The sequence below is a fragment of the Sinohyriopsis cumingii genome, chromosome 6 (genome assembly GCF_028554795.1).
Source record: "Sinohyriopsis cumingii isolate HCF-2022 chromosome 6, ASM2855479v2, whole genome shotgun sequence".
Taxonomy (NCBI): Eukaryota; Metazoa; Mollusca; class Bivalvia; order Unionida; family Unionidae; genus Sinohyriopsis; species Sinohyriopsis cumingii.
This window is the reverse complement of record NC_142966.1, coordinates 17939121-17957965: the sequence shown is the minus strand read 5'-3', so window position 1 is coordinate 17957965 and position 18845 is coordinate 17939121. Positions and strand designations below refer to the sequence as shown.

The window sequence follows — 18845 nt, the reverse complement described above, 5'->3', positions numbered from 1 at the left end:
GAATTGAAAAATCACACAGAGCAACATTGTTAAACTAATAATAAAAAAATGATGATGAATTCAGACTGGGGAGATACCAAAATTTATAAGTCTGCCAGATTTAATGTTGGGAAGCTACTGCTTATATATTTCTTGGACAAGATACCACATACTGACTTCTACATTTTTGTATTGAATCAAACTGGAATGTCACAAGCTGTCCATTTTCCTTTAATCATCTTATGTGCATAATTTATTCTTGAAGTCAGTTGGTCTACATTCCATTGTGTGGCCTAAAGATAAACTCCAAACTTGCTTTCATGAAGACTGGCTGGTTGATTGATTGGTTTGTAATAGCACTTTTAGCACAGGCTTGACTTGGTCATACTGAAGGAATGGGAGCCTAGTGCCATTCCCAAGGACACAATAAGGTAGCTGAGCTGGACTTGCCCGGGCAAACCCACGACACTTGGATTCGAAATCCAATGTTCCACAAATGTGGCTCCCCTTTTGTGAAGAAGTAAAATGTACATAATGGAAAAGTACACAGGAAGAGTTTCAGAAAGTGAAGTAGAAGAACGATAAGAGATATAACACTATTACACATTTATCTGGATTGGTTAGAAGACAAAAGAAATATATAAAGCATCTGAGAAGCATAGTAATCATGTGTAATGGTGGTGTTGTCAGTTCCTGTAGGTCTTATTGTTAAGGTTTAGATCTGTTTCTCTGAAACTACTGAATCTGCAACGATGAAACTTGACAATTGCATTAAGTTTTGAAGATGAAAGTTCACAGCTTTAAAATGCAGGACACATTAAAATAATTTTTGATTAGTGACTTTATTTGGTTCTTGGAGCATTAATTAGCAAGACAGGTACGTGAGAGCAATCTGTTAAATTTTATTTTTTGTACCATTACAGATGTAACCTGGCCAGTGTGGTGTTACAGCTGTTGGCCATGCATATCACAGATGTGGCAGGATTTGATTTTATGGATAAACCTTCTCCAGAGGTTTGGGACTTTTGTAGATTATCAATTTCATGATATTTAATCAAATGCAACATAATCAACAAAAAAAGAGGAGATGTATCAGAAATGTAACACTGGTTTTTTAAACAGTAGATCTGAAGTAACATAATTTGATGTGATAAAATTCAGGTTTCGTGTCAGAGTTTTAAATTTTCATACTTGTTATAACTAGACATTGTTACTTATGTTTGAAACACATGATATGGGTCAGTTTATTTACATATGAAACAAGATAGTTCCTTATAGACAGTGTTTGAAATAAATTCATTTGTATGGTTCAGGAAAAGATGTTACATAAAACACCTGTGGGATCTTTGTTTTTGTCAACAATTTTAATAACATCGTTGAAAATATCCAATCATGTCATGATTGTGTGACAATAGAGACACCAAAGAACCATGAAAATCAGTATAGCAAGGAGTTTTCTTAATTTGATCATTATTAGGAGCACACACTATTTCATTGCATCATCTCTCTAATACAGTTAATGTAAGCTGGGTGATTGTAATATTTTTCTGTTATTTTCATTACATTATCTCTCTAATACAGTTAATGTAAGCTGGGTGATTTGTAACATTTTTCTGTTATTTTCATTACATTATCTCTCTAATACAGTTAATGTAAGCTGGGTGATTTGTAATATATTTCTGTTATTGTCATTGCATCATCTCTCTAATACAGTTAATGTAAGCTGGGTGATTTGTAACATTTTTCTGTTATTTTCATTACATCATCTCTTTAATACAGTTAATGTAATCTGGGTGATTTGTAACATTTTTCTGTTTTTTTCATTACATCATCTCTAATACAATTAATTTAATCTGGGTGATTTGTGACATTTTTCTGTTATTTTCATTATATCATCTCTAGTACAGATAATGTAAGCTGGGTGATTTTTAACCATTTTTTGTTATTTTCATTACATCATCTCTAATACAGTTAATGTAAGCTGGGTGATTTTTAACCATTTTCAGTTATTTTCATTACATCATGTCTCAAATACAGTTATTGTAAACTGGGTGATTATTAACCATTTTCTGTTATTCTTACAGATAAGTAATGACAATTCAGTGATGCAACTCACATTGATTGCATATGATAATTCTCTTCTTTTTTCCTAAAAGAATCTCATATTAAATCATCCTAGATCCAGTATGAAAAGTGTTATTTAAATTTGAAATGCAACAAGTGTGTAAGAATAAAAATGTATGGAAACTGGTATCCATCATGACTAGAATCTGCTGGAAAATCCCATGATTTTGAAATTGAATTTTGAGCAGAATACCATGTAAATTTAAATAATACATCAATTTTTAACACTGTATGCTTTTTCAACTTTACTGAGCAAATGTTTCATGCAGAAATGGTTGTTTATGGAGACATCACTTTGGCAAGAAAGTAGACATGCAGTCCTTTCATCTGCTGATCAAGATAAACCTTGTGCTTTGTATGATATCAGGCTGACTGAACTGGGTGAGATCAGCCTGACTTAAATGGATAATATCAGGCTGACTGAACTGGGTGAGATCAGTCTGACTTAAATGGGTGAGATCAGCCTGACTGAACTGGGTGAGATCAGCCTGACTTAAATGGGTGAGATCAGGCTGACTTAAATGGGTTAGATCAACCTGACTTAAATGGGTGAGATCAGGCTGACTTAAATGGATGATATCAGGCTGACTCAACTGGGTGAGACCAGCCTGACTTAAATGGATGATATCAGGCTGACAGAACTGGGTGAGATCAGCCTGACTTAAATGGATGATATCAGGCTGACTGAACTGGGTGAGATCAGTCTGACTTAAATGGGTGAGATCAGGCTGACTGAACTGGGTGAGATCAGCCTGACTTAAATGGGTGAGATCAGGCTGACTTAAATGGGTGAGATCAGGCTGACTTAAATGGGTTAGATCAGCCTGACTTAAATGGGTGAGATCAGGCTGACTTAAATGGGTGAGATCAGCCTGACTTAAATGGGTGAGATCAGCCTGACTTAAATGGGTGAGATCAGGCTGACTTAAAATGGGTGAGATCAGGCTGACTTAAATGGGTAAGATCAGGCTGACTGAACTGGGTGAGATCAGGCTGACTTAAATGGGCGAGATCAGGCTGACTTATATGGGTAGATTATAGAAATCATGATATAAACAATGTCAGCTTTATTTTCAGTTTCTGCGATTATTTCATTAGATTCTGTGAAAACATTCTGATTCCATACTGATCTACTCAGTTTGCGAAACTGTATCTGAAATTATGTTTATGCTTTCTTTTTATCACTTGTATCATGAATTAGGTCAAGAAGTATATATTCAATGAAAAATTCAATCACAATTGAGAACATAAAATTGGTGTGATTTTGGGACAGCGTTTATGACTCAGATTTTACCTTCTGGACATGGTGAAGAATAATTTGATAATTCATTATTTATTTGTTTTGCAAATCTCTGCATTGTTCTGAGTCTGTGTAATTCTTATGTACTTTAATGTCAGTGACAGCTTGCAATGAAAAACAGCATTATGGGAGCAGTTAATCGTGACACCCTCACTGTAGACACAACAAAACATGGGAATGTCTGTAACATTTTGGTTGAAAATTTCAGTTTTCAAATTTTACTTATAGTTAAAAGTTAGCAGTTATCATTATCTTGTAAACTCTAAATGACATAAGCACATGTAAAAAGTTGTATTTCTTGTTTCTTTTAAACGCTAACAATTTCTAAGGACAAAACCTATATTTGTCAAATTCTATATCAGATGTCAGTCACACATCCAGTTTAAATGATTTACATAATGCTGAACTGTTTATATATTTGCATCAGGTTTGAGTTTACAACCTATATATATCACTGATCAAAAGTGCAGGGGTATGTTGTAATGGTGATGTCCATTTGTGTGTCTGTCCATCAATCAATCCATTTGTCCATATACAAAGTGGTCACTGTAGCCAGTGTTACAAATTTGGTGGGTTTTTGCTTGTTAAGTCAAGTTTCCTGGATACAGTTTTCATCAGACAGGTGACCTACACTTGTGTGAAGGCATGTCTCTATTGATTTACGAGTCCAGAGGTTAAAGGTCAAGGTCAAAGAGTATAAAATTATCATTTTGGGTTCCACATGTTAAATGTACTTTCCTCAAGTTTACCGCACCTATATTATTCATCATCTATTTCTTTTACATTTCAGGCTGTCAGAAAAGCTCTAGAGCAACTTGAATTGCTGGCGGCTGTAGAAAAAGGGGAGAGATATAAGGTAAACCATGCATGGCATAGAAACAGAGACATTTGAAGCCTTCTGTCTGGTGAACATAGGTATAACTGTATGGCTCTGTTTATTCTGTGTGTCTTACATTATCCATATGGAGGCAGGAACCATGGTGGCTCAGTGATTAGTGTGTTGGACTCAATCCTACCATTGATTCACTCCATTGATTCACTCCAGGTCAGCTACTGTGGTGTGTCCTTGGGCAAGGTACTTAACTCTAAATCACAGTGACCTACTTTTAAGATGAGAGTGTAGTACTTTATACTGTATAAACATTGGATTTCACTAAAAGACTACTTATAATGTCTAGCAAGCCTGAAATAGAAATGGGGCTGATCTGACACCCAATATGGCCACCATAACAGCCGTGAAAATATTCTCATTGCTACTCCTCCTGAATGGAAAGTCATATCAGCAAAGACTTTTCACTGAATGGAAAGTCATATCAGCACAGACTTTTCACAGAATGGAAAGTCATATCAGCACAGACTTTTCACTGAAAAAGTCATATCAGCACAGACTTTTCACAGAATGGAAAGTCATATCAGCACAGACTTTTCACTGAATGGAAAGTCATATCAGCACAGACTTTTCACTGAATGGAAAGTCATATTGGCACAGACTTTTCACTGAATGGAAAGTCATATCAGCACAGACTTTTCACTGAATGGAAAGTCATATCAGCACAGACTTTTCACTGAATGGAAAGTCATATCAGCAAAGACTTTTCACTGAATGGAAAGTCATATCAGTAGAACCTGATTTATGTATATAAAAAAAACAATATACGTAGAAGTCCCAGGAATGTAATCCTTATATATCTTGGGCAGTACGTGTACTCTAAAATATTTGTTTCTGGATCTGGGGACCCCAGGTCGCTGAGTAATGTGTGTCTTAGCTCAGCTAGCATGAGTGTGTGAGAAAGCTTGCTAGTAGCTTCCTGTGGCTTGGTGATTCTTCCTTGGTTTTCCTGGATTCTTCAACAATTGTATTGGCTGCCACGTGTTGCCTGTCATGAACCAAAAAAATGTCATTAAATCCCACAAAACCAAGCTTGTTTCTGGATCAAGTCGATCATATTAGTGATGTAGTCAAATAAACAGAATCTTGTGCTCATGTACTATGTACATGCAATTTATGGAGCTAGCTTGGTTGCTGATGCAATTCACACTTTTTGTTTACATGCAGTGCATGGAGCTAGCTTGGTTGCTGATGCAATTCACACTTTTTATATACATGTAATTTATTGAGTTAGCTTGGTTGCTGATGCAGTTCACACTTTTTATGTACATGCAATGTATGGAGTTAGCTTGGTTGCTGATGCAATTCACACTTTTATGTACATGCAGTGTATGGAGCTAGCTTGGTTGCTGATGCAATTCACACTTTTTATGTACGTGCAATGTATGGAGCTAGCTTGGTTGCTGATGCAATTCACACTTTTTATGTACATGCAATGTATGGAGTTAGCTTGGTTGCTGATGCAGTTCACACTTTTTATGTACATGCAATGTATGGAGCTAGCTTGATTGCTGATGCAATTCACACTTTTTATGTACGTGCAATGTATGGAGTTAGCTTGGTTGCTGATGCAATTCACACTTTTTATGTACATGCAATGTATGGAGCTAGCTTGGTTGCTGATGCAATTCACACTTTTTATGTACGTGCAATGTATGGAGCTAGCTTGGTTGCTGATGCAATTCACACTTTTTATGTACATGCAATGTATTGAGTTAGCTGATGCAGTTTCCATCTTGTATATACATGCAATTCATTGAGGTAGCTTGCATGATGATGCAGTTTCTATCTTGTATATACATGCAATTCATTGAGGTAGCTTGCATGATGATGCAGTTTCCATCTTGTATATACATGCAATTCATTGAGGTAGCTTGCATGATGATGCAGTTTCCATCTTGTATATATATGCAATTCATTGAGGTAGCTTGCATGATGATGCAGTTTCCATCTTGTATATACATGCAATTAATTGAGGTAGCTTGCATGATGATGCAGTTCCCATCTGAGCCTGAGCAGATGATCTAGTCTTAAGCGATATACCATGTCCTTTACTATATAATTTAGATATTATTTCACAACCCGCAAAAATAGTGTTCAGAAATAGTACATGTAAATTAGTCTGAGAATAAAAACGTGATAGTTGATTCTAATAAATAAGTTAATAAATAAGTATTTAAATAGAATAAATAAGCCAAAGTCAAGAGCTTTAATGGTCTGAGTTGTCAAAGCACATCATTTTCAGTGGTGGATTTCTCTCTGTTGCTCTCTCCCTCTCATATTTATGATCCAAACCATTATTACTGTATGCCTCAATATTTAGCAAATAATTAAAGTGTTTTTTTTGTATAAATGCAGCTGAAACGTAGAATGTTGGAGTTGATAATGCCTGATTTGATGTCAGAGTGATAATGACATGTACATGGTCTAACATAAGCAGAGTCAACCATGTGAAATGTCATACTAAATGTAGTTGGGAACAGTTTGTATGGGAAACAAATGAGCTAACTAGAAATAGTGAAGAAATTCCTTTCAAAAGTGGCTTTTCTGTAAGTGAGAGTGGCTTCTTAACTATATGACTCGGCAGCTGTCCTGACAATGTGTGTACAACAGTTGTTTAGGAAAATATTGAAGTTGGTTTTCATTATAAGAAAAATTGGTTGTTGATTACATGGAATATATGAAACATTTTCTCATATGATACATTTGTTTTCTTGTAATAGCACATTTGTTTTCCTTTGCAGTTAACTCCACTTGGTCGCCAGATGGCAGCATTCCCCCTGGATCCAAGACTGTCTAAAGTTATTCTTACGGCCAAAGATTTTCAGTGCTTGTGAGTACTCAGAAAAAATGTATCTTACAATGGTTACTGGCATTCAGTGTTTTAAAGTGGTTACAGGCATTCATTGTCTTACAATGTTTACAGGCATTCATTGGGTTACAGTGGTTGCAGGCATTCATTGGGTTACAATGTTTACAGGCATTCATTGGGTTACAGTGGTTACAGGTAATCATTGGCTTACAATGTTTGCAGGCATTCAGTTTCTTACAGTGGGTACAGGCATTCAGTGTCTTACAGTGGTTACAGGCATTCATTGTCTTACAGTGGTTTTAGGCATTCATTGTCTTACAGTGGTTACAGGCATTCAGTGTCTTACAGTGGTTATAGGCATTCAGTGTCTTACAGTGGTTACAGGCATTCATTGTCTTACAGTGGTTACAGGCATTCAGTGTCTTACAGTGATTACAGGCATTCAGTTTCTTACAGTGGTTACAGGCATTCAGTGTCTTACAATGGCTACAGATATTCAGTTTTTGTTTTCTAATTAATGATGACACCAGAGTTGATTAGCACTTTACATTTGCATTAAAAATTCATTTCATTGTATGGCACATTTATTGTAGACTAAATGTTAATGTTTTCCCCTACAAATATTTTGTGTACTAGATAGTTTAGTACCCAACACTGGAATTCTCAGTACAATACACTACCAGATCACATTTATGTTAGGAATTTAATTTCTTTTATCTCCAGAATCTAGCTCTCAGGAAAAAAATCTTTCCTACCTATATTCTTAGAAAATGCTTCCAAGATACCATATGATTATCTTCCCTATCTCGTAATTAGGAGAATTCCTTCCAGAGCTCATGGGTCCCAGTCTGATATATGTTACCATTTTGGTCTTTGATTATGCATTTCTCAAACATACAAGGCAAACAACTCTATCTTCTTTGATGTAAAATCACCTCAGGGATGAGATTAAAATTGTAAAAGTGTTGACATCGGTAGGAGTTTCATGTGTCTAATTTTAGCATTGTAGGATTTGGTTTGGTGTTTTACAGCTCAGCAGCATGAGTAGGTTATTTAGTGCCAAGGAATTGGAGTAAATTGCTTTGCCCAGGGACACACCTCAGTAGCTATATCAGGCTGGTCAGATGATAGGATTTGAACCTACATCCTTTTGGTCACAAGTCTGGTATGCTAACCACTGAGCAACCATGTTTCCAGCATCATATGAGGAGTTTAATAATACTACATATATACTTATGGAAGGACAGATTTGTATCACATTGCACTTCTCTGAAAGGGATAATTATGGTCTGAATCCTATTTTATGTAGTGATACGTGAATGTGCAGTTCTCCATAAGTTAATAAATCTGTCCTTCAAAAAGGAGAATGTGTACAGTCACTTTGCTGTTAGCATAACAGAACTACAACATTCATCATTGTTAACAAAGACAAATTGGATCATGCTTGACTTCTTGATCAACTACATACATGCCAACCATTATGCTTTTTTTCACTAAATTACACCTTATGTGTGAATGTATTCAGATACGATTTTTCGGTATATCCCCCTCCAGAAAAAATTAATAATTTGTTTTCTCATTCTTATTAACATCCCATTAATTCCACAGACCGTATTATAGAAAAGATGGCTTCTATGTAACAACTACAAAAGAGTACGCTAGTCCGTTGACTTACATGCACTTTCCTAACAGAGGGCCCAGAGTGTCCAAGTGGTCTAACGCACTCTCCATTACGGATCACTGCCATTTCACCTCTGTCTGCGTGTGTTCGAGTCTCCGATTCGGCCAATATGGGTATGTGAGAAAGCTTGCCAGTAGCTTCTCGTGAGCCAGTGGTTCTTTCTGGGATTTTCCCTGGTTCTTCCTCCACCATTAATACTGGCCACCATGTATAGCCTATCGTGTGCTGAAAAAGGGTGTTAAACCCTACAACAATAACAACAACTTTTTTAACAGTATTATGTTCTATTTATAGCAGTTGCCCTATTTCCAAGAAATTGGCTGGTTCTACTTCAAACTTTTGACCTTGGTTTTTATTTATAGCAGCTGTATGGTTTAGTTAGGAGAGAACAGATTGGTTTTCTAACTTGTAATCTTTGCTCGCAGATTCTTTGTTCAAATTAATATCTGGTACGTAACCAGTCTGTAGGTATTGGCACTAAAAGTCAAGTCAGATTTATTCTAGTTGATGCGTGTGTTAGAGCAAAAATGTTTTTCAAATAATTTCACACATGGATTAGAAAAGATGAAAAATCGATTCAGAGGTGAATACATGAGCAACATATTACAGCGTTCCATTCTATGGCAGCTTCACGCCCCTTGCAGGCTGTGTGGAAAGGATTTTAATATTGGTCATGGTGGTAAAACAAAGAAACCTTGAATTACTTTGTTTTGCTAACTCCAGTACTAAGGTAACTTCTTTTTTTACAGCAGAACTAAATTGTGGACACGATTTTTATAAATGCTGATGCATTATGTACCGAGTTCTTAAAAGAACACAGACTACACCTAGCAGTAGAAGACTACATTAGTCATTTGTTCAAATGAATGTTTCCTGATTCCAAAGTTGCAGAAATATGCATGTGCAAGAACAAAATCATCTAACATTGTTAGTTGTTTAGCAGAAGATACTTCACTTAAAATTGCATTGGTCATGAAAATTGGGCCATTTAGTATTGCAACAGACAGGAGAACTGATTATGATGACAAAAAGTAGTACCCAGTCTGTGTAAGAGACTTTGACAACGAAAAAGGCAAAGTCAGAGTGCTCTTCTTTCATTACCAGAATTAACAGTAGATTCCACTCAAAAAACTATTTTTTATTTGCTTGATAATGCTTTGAATAAATATAAGTTGGCAGAACTGTATTGGGTTTTCAGCTGGTGCTGCATCAGTGATGACTGGAATTCATAAAGGAGTTACATACTATATTTTGAAAAATGTCTCCATCATTATTCATATCAGGTTGTCTCTGTCATATGATGCACCATGCTGCAGGAAAGGCTACTGATAAATTAGAAGGAGAACTCCTGAAGAAGCAGGTTGGCATTCTACCAGACAATGTACTTCATGGGGACAGATTTTTTAAAATCTTATTTGCCAGCTAAAAGACCCAATAACTGGAAGATAAAAATTTCCTCTTCTTTGTCAGGTTATGAAAGGAATATTGGTTCTTTACCATTCTAGTGCTGACTGTGAGATATTTTTCAGTATTGTTAAAAAAAAGTAAAACTGAACTCAGATCCAGGCTATGTAATAACCCAGCACTTAGTGCTCTGCTGGTGTGCAAAACATTTATAGTCTCAGCTGGTGCAAAGTGTTTTGAAATGCAGTATGAGAGACTGTTGCTTTTTTAAGCTGAAAATGGTTATATACGAAAACTTGAAGCAGCAATTGATGTTAAAAGTCCAAAGAGATAAATAAATCATTTTGTACATATGCTCATTGAATTTTTATCATGTTATATGTGGATTTTACTCTTTTTCTGCTTAGATTACTCTTTTTGTCCACTTGGATTACACTTTTTCCTCGCCAGGGGTTGGCATGTATGCAACTGCGATAATTAAGCTCTTGCTTATATGACACTTTACAGTTGTGCAACAAGATACTTTCATTGCTTTATTTAGTTTTTAAAAGCATTTTGCCAAATGCATGTGGATAAATTGGTCAGTGATAGATATGCAGTATTTGGTATTCACTGGTAACATCTCCAATAGATGTCTTTCCCAGAGAGAGGGAGTTCACACAGAAGTAGTCTTGAGGACAAGAGGCATCCAAACAGCAGGAGAGACAGTCATTCCACTGTTGTTCACTTTTACCCCTGATTTCTTGCTCTATTTGCAGTGTTAATTAACCCATTCACTTTTACCCCTGATTTCTTGCTCTATTTGCAGTGTTAATTAACCCATTCACTTTTACCCCTGATTTCTTGCTCTATTTGCAGTGTTAATTAACCCATTTGGACTCGGATGCTTCCCAGGTGGGATATTGTTGAGACCTGGGCCCAGCTTACCATTAAGTTGATCAAGGCTTTAGATGCAAGGCTTGTACACTTTTTTGTTGTTGTTACTATTGCTTTCTATGTAGATCTTTTGGCTACTCCTTTCAGTCAGTTAAAGAAGGACTCTTTGGCTTTAGCTGATTTGTAGAGAGTGTTGGAGGCCATTATCAGGATATTGAGACTTGTGTTTGTGATGTCCATGGTGCTTTCTTCTCCACATTCATAGGCATGCCACTTTGAGACATGAAAGATTGTACTTTAGCACAACAAAAACCTTTTGTGGACTTCTCAGCAATGATACTATTTGGATGGTTAACCTTGCAAAAGTTGAGGCATCAGCAGCACTGGTCCCATCTAAACCACTTAACAAGCGCCTCATCCTGATGGGTCCAAGCAGAACTGTCAGACCCATTTGAAACCGTTTTTCTCCCGGTCTTTTACATAACAAGGTGACTGGAGTGGCTAGTGGAGAAAGTCTGTGGACCCCTCCCTCTCTAAGGGGGCAGTTGGCCCTAGAGAGTTGCACCCTTTCCTGCCATGATCCATCATCCGTGATTCCTAGTAGGTGTCACTATGGCCCTAGAGGCTTGGTCAGATCTCGTGGATGATGTGTTGGTCCTTTCCACTATCATATTCCATTATTCCCACTTCACAGTAAATTCCTGTGATTTTTTCTAGGCCAGGAGATTTTTCAGTCTATGGCTTACCCCTTTGCCCTAGATTCTGTACCATGTATAGTATATAGTGATTCACTCAAGGTCTTCAGTAGTCACCAGGGTCATTTGAGATCTTAAGAGGTCACCAAATCTAGTATTTTGATGAGTGGTTGAAGCACAACATCAACAGATGTGCCCTTCTGAGAGACATTTCACTCTGTTGGAAGACAGAGATTTGTCAGGGACTAATTCCCAATCAAGACAAATCCGATCTGGTCCCTTAGAATTTCATTAACATGTGGATGAATTTTCTTATTTGTCAAGGGACAGTTTGGGTTTCTCCCAACAGCATCTCAGGGATCCTCTCTTTCATAGTAAGTCTGTCTGAGAAGACTTTATTGTTTCCTCAGCTATACCTCTCTTTCCTGGGGACTCTGAATGCAATAAACTTTCTTTGTGGTCATTCCATTTCCTGCTGCTAGCAAACTGGAGACTGCACAGGACCACTCTGTGTGGTCAGATCCACATAGGATCCAGATTTCATCAGGATCTGATTCATGCCTCTTTTCTGTTCATTGAGGCCTCAGATTTGAGATGGAATGGTGACCAAGATCTGAAATAGTTCTGCAGGGTTTGTGGCTTTGGGAAGAAACTTTCCTTCATCTCAGTGAACTTGAAATGCAGTCAGTTTTTTAAGCACTATAAGGGTGTGTAAACCATATATTATGTTGTTGCATCATGGTTGCCCAGGACAGCCTGTTGTAGTGTACCTCAGATGTCAAGAAGATACTCGTACCCCTTTTTGTGATTGGACGTTTAAAACCTTCTTCATTGGACAGTCACAGAGGAGCTCACTCTTAGAGTCTGCCACATTCTGAGTAAGAGAAATATCCTTGCAGACAGCCTGGCCAGACAAGGTTGTGTAATTCTCACAGAATGGTCTTGTTATGCCTCTCTAATTCCAGACCAGAAGGCATGGACAGAGAACTCCTTCAGTCTGAATTGGGATTGACAATGCATATGCCTTTCTATCTTTAAGAGCCATTCTGTAGCACCAATGGATATGGTTCATGGACCTCAAACTGTTGGTAGAAAACCCCAGGGAATTACAACTGAGGAGGAATTTGATTTCACAGTACAGAAGGTTCCTCATATGTGACAATCCACAGATTGTGTACTATCATGTGTGGCTCACATCAGTTGACTTGCAAGGTTAAAAACAGCAAGTGGGAAATGTTTTGTATTTAATACTGTAGGAAATCTGTCGATCCTATCAGGCATCCATTTAACTGTAATTAAAGATATTTTCTTTTTGAGGAAAAAGACTGCTTAATGTCCACCATTAAAGTATATGGGGATGCCATCTATAATATTAGTAAGTTCTCTATATGCTCCACCACACCTCATATTTCAGAACTGATCAGGTACCTTGATCTTCAGAGAATAAGCTCTGCCTCTTTACTGCATAGGTGAAGTATTTAGTATTTTCTTTAACCATAATCTAAATTACTTGTGAATCTTTTGGCAATGTTTTTGAGAACATCAGCCTTCATAAAGTCTTCTCTCATTAGCATCAGTTGGGAGAAAATGTGAAATTCATGCCTTATTAGTGGAAAAGAGTTGTTGATGATTTAAGTGGTAATTATGATTCAGTCTCTCGTCTTTATCAGCCTGGGTTTCTGGCCAAAAATGAACTTCCGTCAGTAACCCCTGATCCTATTTTGATATCCTTTATGCAGTCACATTTTTGCTGGGGATGATCAGGACATGCTCATTTATCTTTTTAGGGTTATTTCTGTTTGGCCTAATCTAGACATGCTCATTTATCTTTTTAGGGTTATTTCTGTTTGACCTAATCTAGACATGCTCATTTATCTTTTTAGGGTTATTTCTGTTTGGCCTAATCTAGACATGCTCATTTATCTTTTTAGGGTTATTTCTGTTTGGCCTAATCTAGACATGCTCATTTATCTTTTTAGGGTTATTTCTGTTTGGCCTAATCTAGACATGCTCATATATCTTTTTAGGGTTATTTCTGTTTGGCCTAATCTAGACATGCTCATTTATCTTTTTAGGGTTATTTCTGTTTGGCCTAATCTAGACATGCTCATTTATCTTTTTAGGGTTATTTATACTTCTGTTTGGCCTAATCTAAAAAAGGAAATGAATTCATCTCATCTGTCTCTTTCTCCCTTTCAATGGTGATTTTATATTTTGGCAGCCACCATCAGGAGGTGGGATTATACTGTCATAGGAGCATATTGGTCTCTCACTGAGAAAGATCTTTCTTTTATGAGAATCAGAGCTCACTAGGTTAGGGTTATTGCGACACCTTGGGCCTTTCTTAATGAATCTTTACTGGCTGATGCAATTACCATCATATAATACGTCTTCTGGCAGTCTTACTCAAACCATTGGTTGTTCTGCCTTCCGTCCATGTCTTACAAGAACAAAGGCATATATGCATTAGGTCAAGTTGTATCAGCGTATCAGAATTGTCAAGCCATCCTCCAGCATAATGTGCAGCAACCAACTACAACAAATGGTAAGTTCATTTTGACAGTTTACCCATAGGCCATCAGCCTCCCATCGTGTTAGTAAATTTAGCGATGCATTAATAGCAGGTATTGTATTGTTGCTTTCAAAATGTAATTTTTGTGATGGGTAAAACTTATTTTAATTATGTAATACTTAACTACTGTTATTACCTAGTTGACTCCTCCTTCCCTGCTCTGATTCCTTCAGTCTCTATCTGAGTCAGAACATGGATGCTATTTGGAATGAAAGCAATAACAAAAGAATCAGACTGGGATCTTGTTTTATTTCATTTTAGACCTTCATTTACTAAATGGAGTAGGGAATATTCACCTTGAACTGGGTCTAACAGCATGAAAAGAGATGACAGTGCAAGTGATAGCAGGTATTACATGATTACAATTAGTATCCCGCCTCTCATCTATGAACTTTATATGTTTTACATGGGCTTTTGCTTGTATTGATGAGATATGAAAGGAGTTGGATTCAAAGCATTTGTTGTCATCATTTACAGGAGTTATGGTCCCTGAATGCCCATCTTCTCATAACTTTGGCTGTTTAAGGCCCTAGGGATCAACTTGTAGTTAGTTGGGCTCATTGTGATGTACTCATTGTTAACAGGTCTACTTTTAAAAACATTTGTTGACTAATTTTGGGCATTTATTTATTTTCAGGGAGGAGATTTTGACCATTGTGTCTATATTGTCAGTGGATTCTGTTCTCTTCACCCCTCCAAACAAGGTAGTATGACTGGTAGGGTAGATAGTATTTATACCTGTTCAGTTTAGGGGGTTTCTTATACTCGAGCATATACAGTAGATAGAAGTTAAAACACATCAAGACCTCAAAACAGGCTAAATATTTGAATTAAAACAGTGTAATCAGGCTTTTATAATAAAAAACTGTCAGTGGTATATAAATCATGAATGTCTCAAAAGTGTCTAATAAAGTTTTGTACATTTTCACAAATATTTAAAGGAAAGAGAACTGCAGGTGTCAAAATAGTTGTATTAATTGCATGATGTGTGGGATATTTTGAATCTGTCCATATTTGTAAACTCTTCACCTGTGCCAACAGTAAAAGTCAGTACCATGACAAATTGCTACATAGTTCATTCTGCTTATTCCACAAGTTGCTTATGCATTGTCAAAGTCAATAAAACGAAAACAAAATCGAATTGGTCACAGCTCAGAATTTGTGGCATTAAAGTTCGCAATGTGCTGACATTATGATGCCATTGTGACATCATGTCTTTCTCTCTAATGTGGTGTCTAAGAGAATTACATTTTTATTTTTGACATAATTTTTAGAAGTGTCTTACAGTATTGATAACTGTCTTGTGTTTTGAGCATTGAATGATGTTAATGGTAGTTTTCCTGTTGCATATCCATTGAAATGGCTTTGCTGACACATTGCTAGTAAAGCATAATTTGTTGCAGTTGAAAAATAAAATCATAACATTCTCAAATACAGGACTGTTATCTTCTTATTAGTAGTATTGTATTTCTTTCTCAGATTATATCGGCCAAGCATCTGCATGTAAGTGAGTTGATTTGTTTTCATGAGGACATATAACAGTAGTTATTATGGTATGTTTCCTATTGGAGAAACATCTTCATACCAGGATGATGATGATGATGATAACAAATGATAAAAGCAACCATGATGAGGGTGATGGTTTTGTTCTTCATAGTAATGATACTGATGATGATAACAGTGATGATCATTCAACCTTTTTCTAACAGCGAGAGGAAGCCTTGGCAGTTAGACAGAAGTTTATTTCCAGTGATGGGGACCATATCACCTTTTTGAATATCTACCGAGCATACAAGAGTGTCAATGGCAATAAGGTATGGGATGTACAGCAAATAAGGCTCAGCTCTGAGTTTGCTTTTATATTATACCAATTAGATTTAAGTGGAAGTAATTTTCATTTAATGATGTAGAATTGTGTATCACCTGTCATACATCATCTTTCCATTAATGATTGCTTGTTAACTAATCTGGAGTTTATATTGGTAGGGGTTTAAGGTCTAGGAATTCATGTCTTGAATTTCTTCATCATGGTGGACAGTGTTCAAGTTTTGTGTTAAAGTTTATGTTGTATTTCATCTATATTGCTGACTGTATTCAAGTGAATTGTTTAGATAATATTACTGTGGATATAAAGTTTATATGCTAGGAGTTCCTGACTTGTCTTGCCTGGCCAAGCTGAAGACTTACTTCGTCATTATGAACAATGTTAAATTTTTAATTTTTTATATATACAGGTTTTCAAAGTTACATTTCTTGTGCATTTTTATGCTCCATTGAACTTAAAGATTGATATTATATTGCAATAAGTCTAAAATGTATATGCTGATATGCTGTGAGTTCTGTCTTGTTTGTTGAAGTAGAAAGGATGTCTCATTGTAAACATTGTGAAAGTTTTGTGTTTTGAAAATGACACATCCTTAACATCAGTTGTTGTATTCATCGGTTAACTTAGATGATACTTAAGTTACAGTTTGTATTTACTTAGGTTTACAGTTTATACACTGATGTGTTAGGATTTTGTCTTGCCTGGCTCGCTTACTTGACAATTATGGTCAAGAATGTTATGGATTTGTCCATATCAAAGTTAGATACAAGGGTTATACTGGCAGGTATGCAAATGCAGGTGAGATTTCACAGAACACTTGTTTATTTTCAAAACCTATGTTAGTGGCAAGCAAGACAAAGCAGTAACTTTTCTGATGGCATTGGTGGTGACATCAGTAGTTTGTTATGGTTTTGGTTACAGTTTTATATTTGCATATATTTCCTAAACTCCTTGATAGATTCTTACCATACTTGGCATGAATCATTATGAAGCAAAGACAATTCATTTTATGACAGGTTTACTTACCCCTTTTAGTTAGAGGTCACAGTCATAGAAAATTTGTTTTAGGTTTTGTTTTGTTTTTTCCATTGTGAAGCTAAGACAGTTAATTGTGTGATATGCTCACTCTCCCTTTTGACTTTAGGGTCAGGTTCACATGTTTTATAGTAATGATTTGATCATGTGCTCAGTATGCAGAACTGGTCTTCATTTTAGTTCACCTGGCCATAAATAAGGCCATGTATGCAGACCTGGCCATAAATAAGGCCATGTATGCAGACCTGGCCATAAATAAGGCCATGTATGCAGACCTGGCCATAAATAAGGCCATGTAAACTTAAGATATGACCATTCATTTAACTTTCACCATCTGTTCACAATTGTTGTATACATCTTCTATAAAAAAATACTGTACAAAAATTTACCAAAAATGACAGAAATCATTCTGGCACAAAGCTCTTTAAAAGTTGTTTAAATGTTGCTGATCCACTGTCAGATATGTCCACCATTGCTGACAGTAGAAAAATCTTTCATCAATTTCTTCTCAAGAATCAAACAATAGAATTTGACCAAATAGCAACTTCTTTTCAAGTACTGATGAAAAGATTTTGACAAAATTCGAAAGGTAGTATCTAGGCATGATGCTCTTTCATATTTGTTCAAATGATGCTGTATTGCTCTTAAATACAGCCACTATTGCAAAATAAAATAGAAGAAACTTTAAGCTTCTTAAGAATTGTTCAGAAAGCATCAGGGCTTGAAGCTCTTCTAAATTTATTTAAATGATATTTATCCACCACCAAATATGACTGCTGTTATTAAAAATAGAGAAATTGTTAAATTGTTCTCAAAAACCACTCAACATAGTTTGACCAAATGTAATATAAGACATCCTGGCATGAAGGTATATAATTTATTTAAGTGATGCCAAATCCACTGTCAAGAATAAGACCAGCATAATAGGAGACTTTCAATGGCTTCGTATCAACCTCTTAATAAAATTTGAACAAATTTAACAGAAAACATTTCTGACTTTGGTAGCTGTCACTTTTATATAAATGATGCCTATCCATCATCAGTATGTCTACCATTACAAAAAATGTAAAATCCTTTGAAAGGCTTCTTTGCAAAGACTGATTAACAGAATTTAACCAAATTTAACGAAAGTATCCTGCCAAGAAGGTCTTTCCAATTTACTGACATGATGCTTATCTGCCATTGAATATCCTGGCGGCCAGTCTGCTATCAAATTTAACCACTTTCATTAAAAATAGAAAAGCCGCTGTTGCAAAAAATAGCTAAACCTTTAAACAACTTCTCCAAACTCCAAAATAAAATTTTACCATACTTGACAGAAAGCATCCTGGCATAAAGACCTTTCAAAATTAATGTAAATGATGCCCATCTGCCATCAGTTTTTGGTTAGGCTTTTTGGGGTTTAAAAACCATTTTTCAGGAGATGACAGGTTATACTAGGTGGCCAGTATGATTGTTGGAGGAAGAGCCCAGGGAAGCCCTAGGAGAAACCTCTGACCCACTGGAAGCTACTGGAAATTGGTTGTTGTTGTTGTTGTTTTGGGTTTAATGCTATTTTTCAGCACTTGATAGGCTTATACATGGCTGCCAGTATATCTGATAGAGGAAGAACCCGGAAAAATCCCAGGAAGAACTATTGATCCATGGGAAGCT

General features: G+C 36.2%; 1 protein-coding gene across 4 annotated transcripts in view; it reads left to right on the top strand.

The window, feature by feature from the left end:
• LOC149796438 (ATP-dependent RNA helicase DHX33-like) overlaps positions 1 to 18845 on the top strand; it is an 88042-nt gene that overhangs the window by 53364 nt on the left and 15833 nt on the right. For all 4 annotated transcript variants that reach the window (XM_089961112.1, XM_089961109.1, XM_089961111.1 and 1 more), the window contains exons 13-17: positions 903 to 993; positions 4194 to 4259; positions 7037 to 7125; positions 14970 to 15036; positions 16042 to 16146. In XM_089961112.1, the coding sequence (XP_089817238.1) occupies positions 903 to 993; positions 4194 to 4259; positions 7037 to 7125; positions 14970 to 15036; positions 16042 to 16146 (418 nt within the window). The remainder of the gene's footprint in view (positions 1 to 902; positions 994 to 4193; positions 4260 to 7036; positions 7126 to 14969; positions 15037 to 16041; positions 16147 to 18845) is intronic.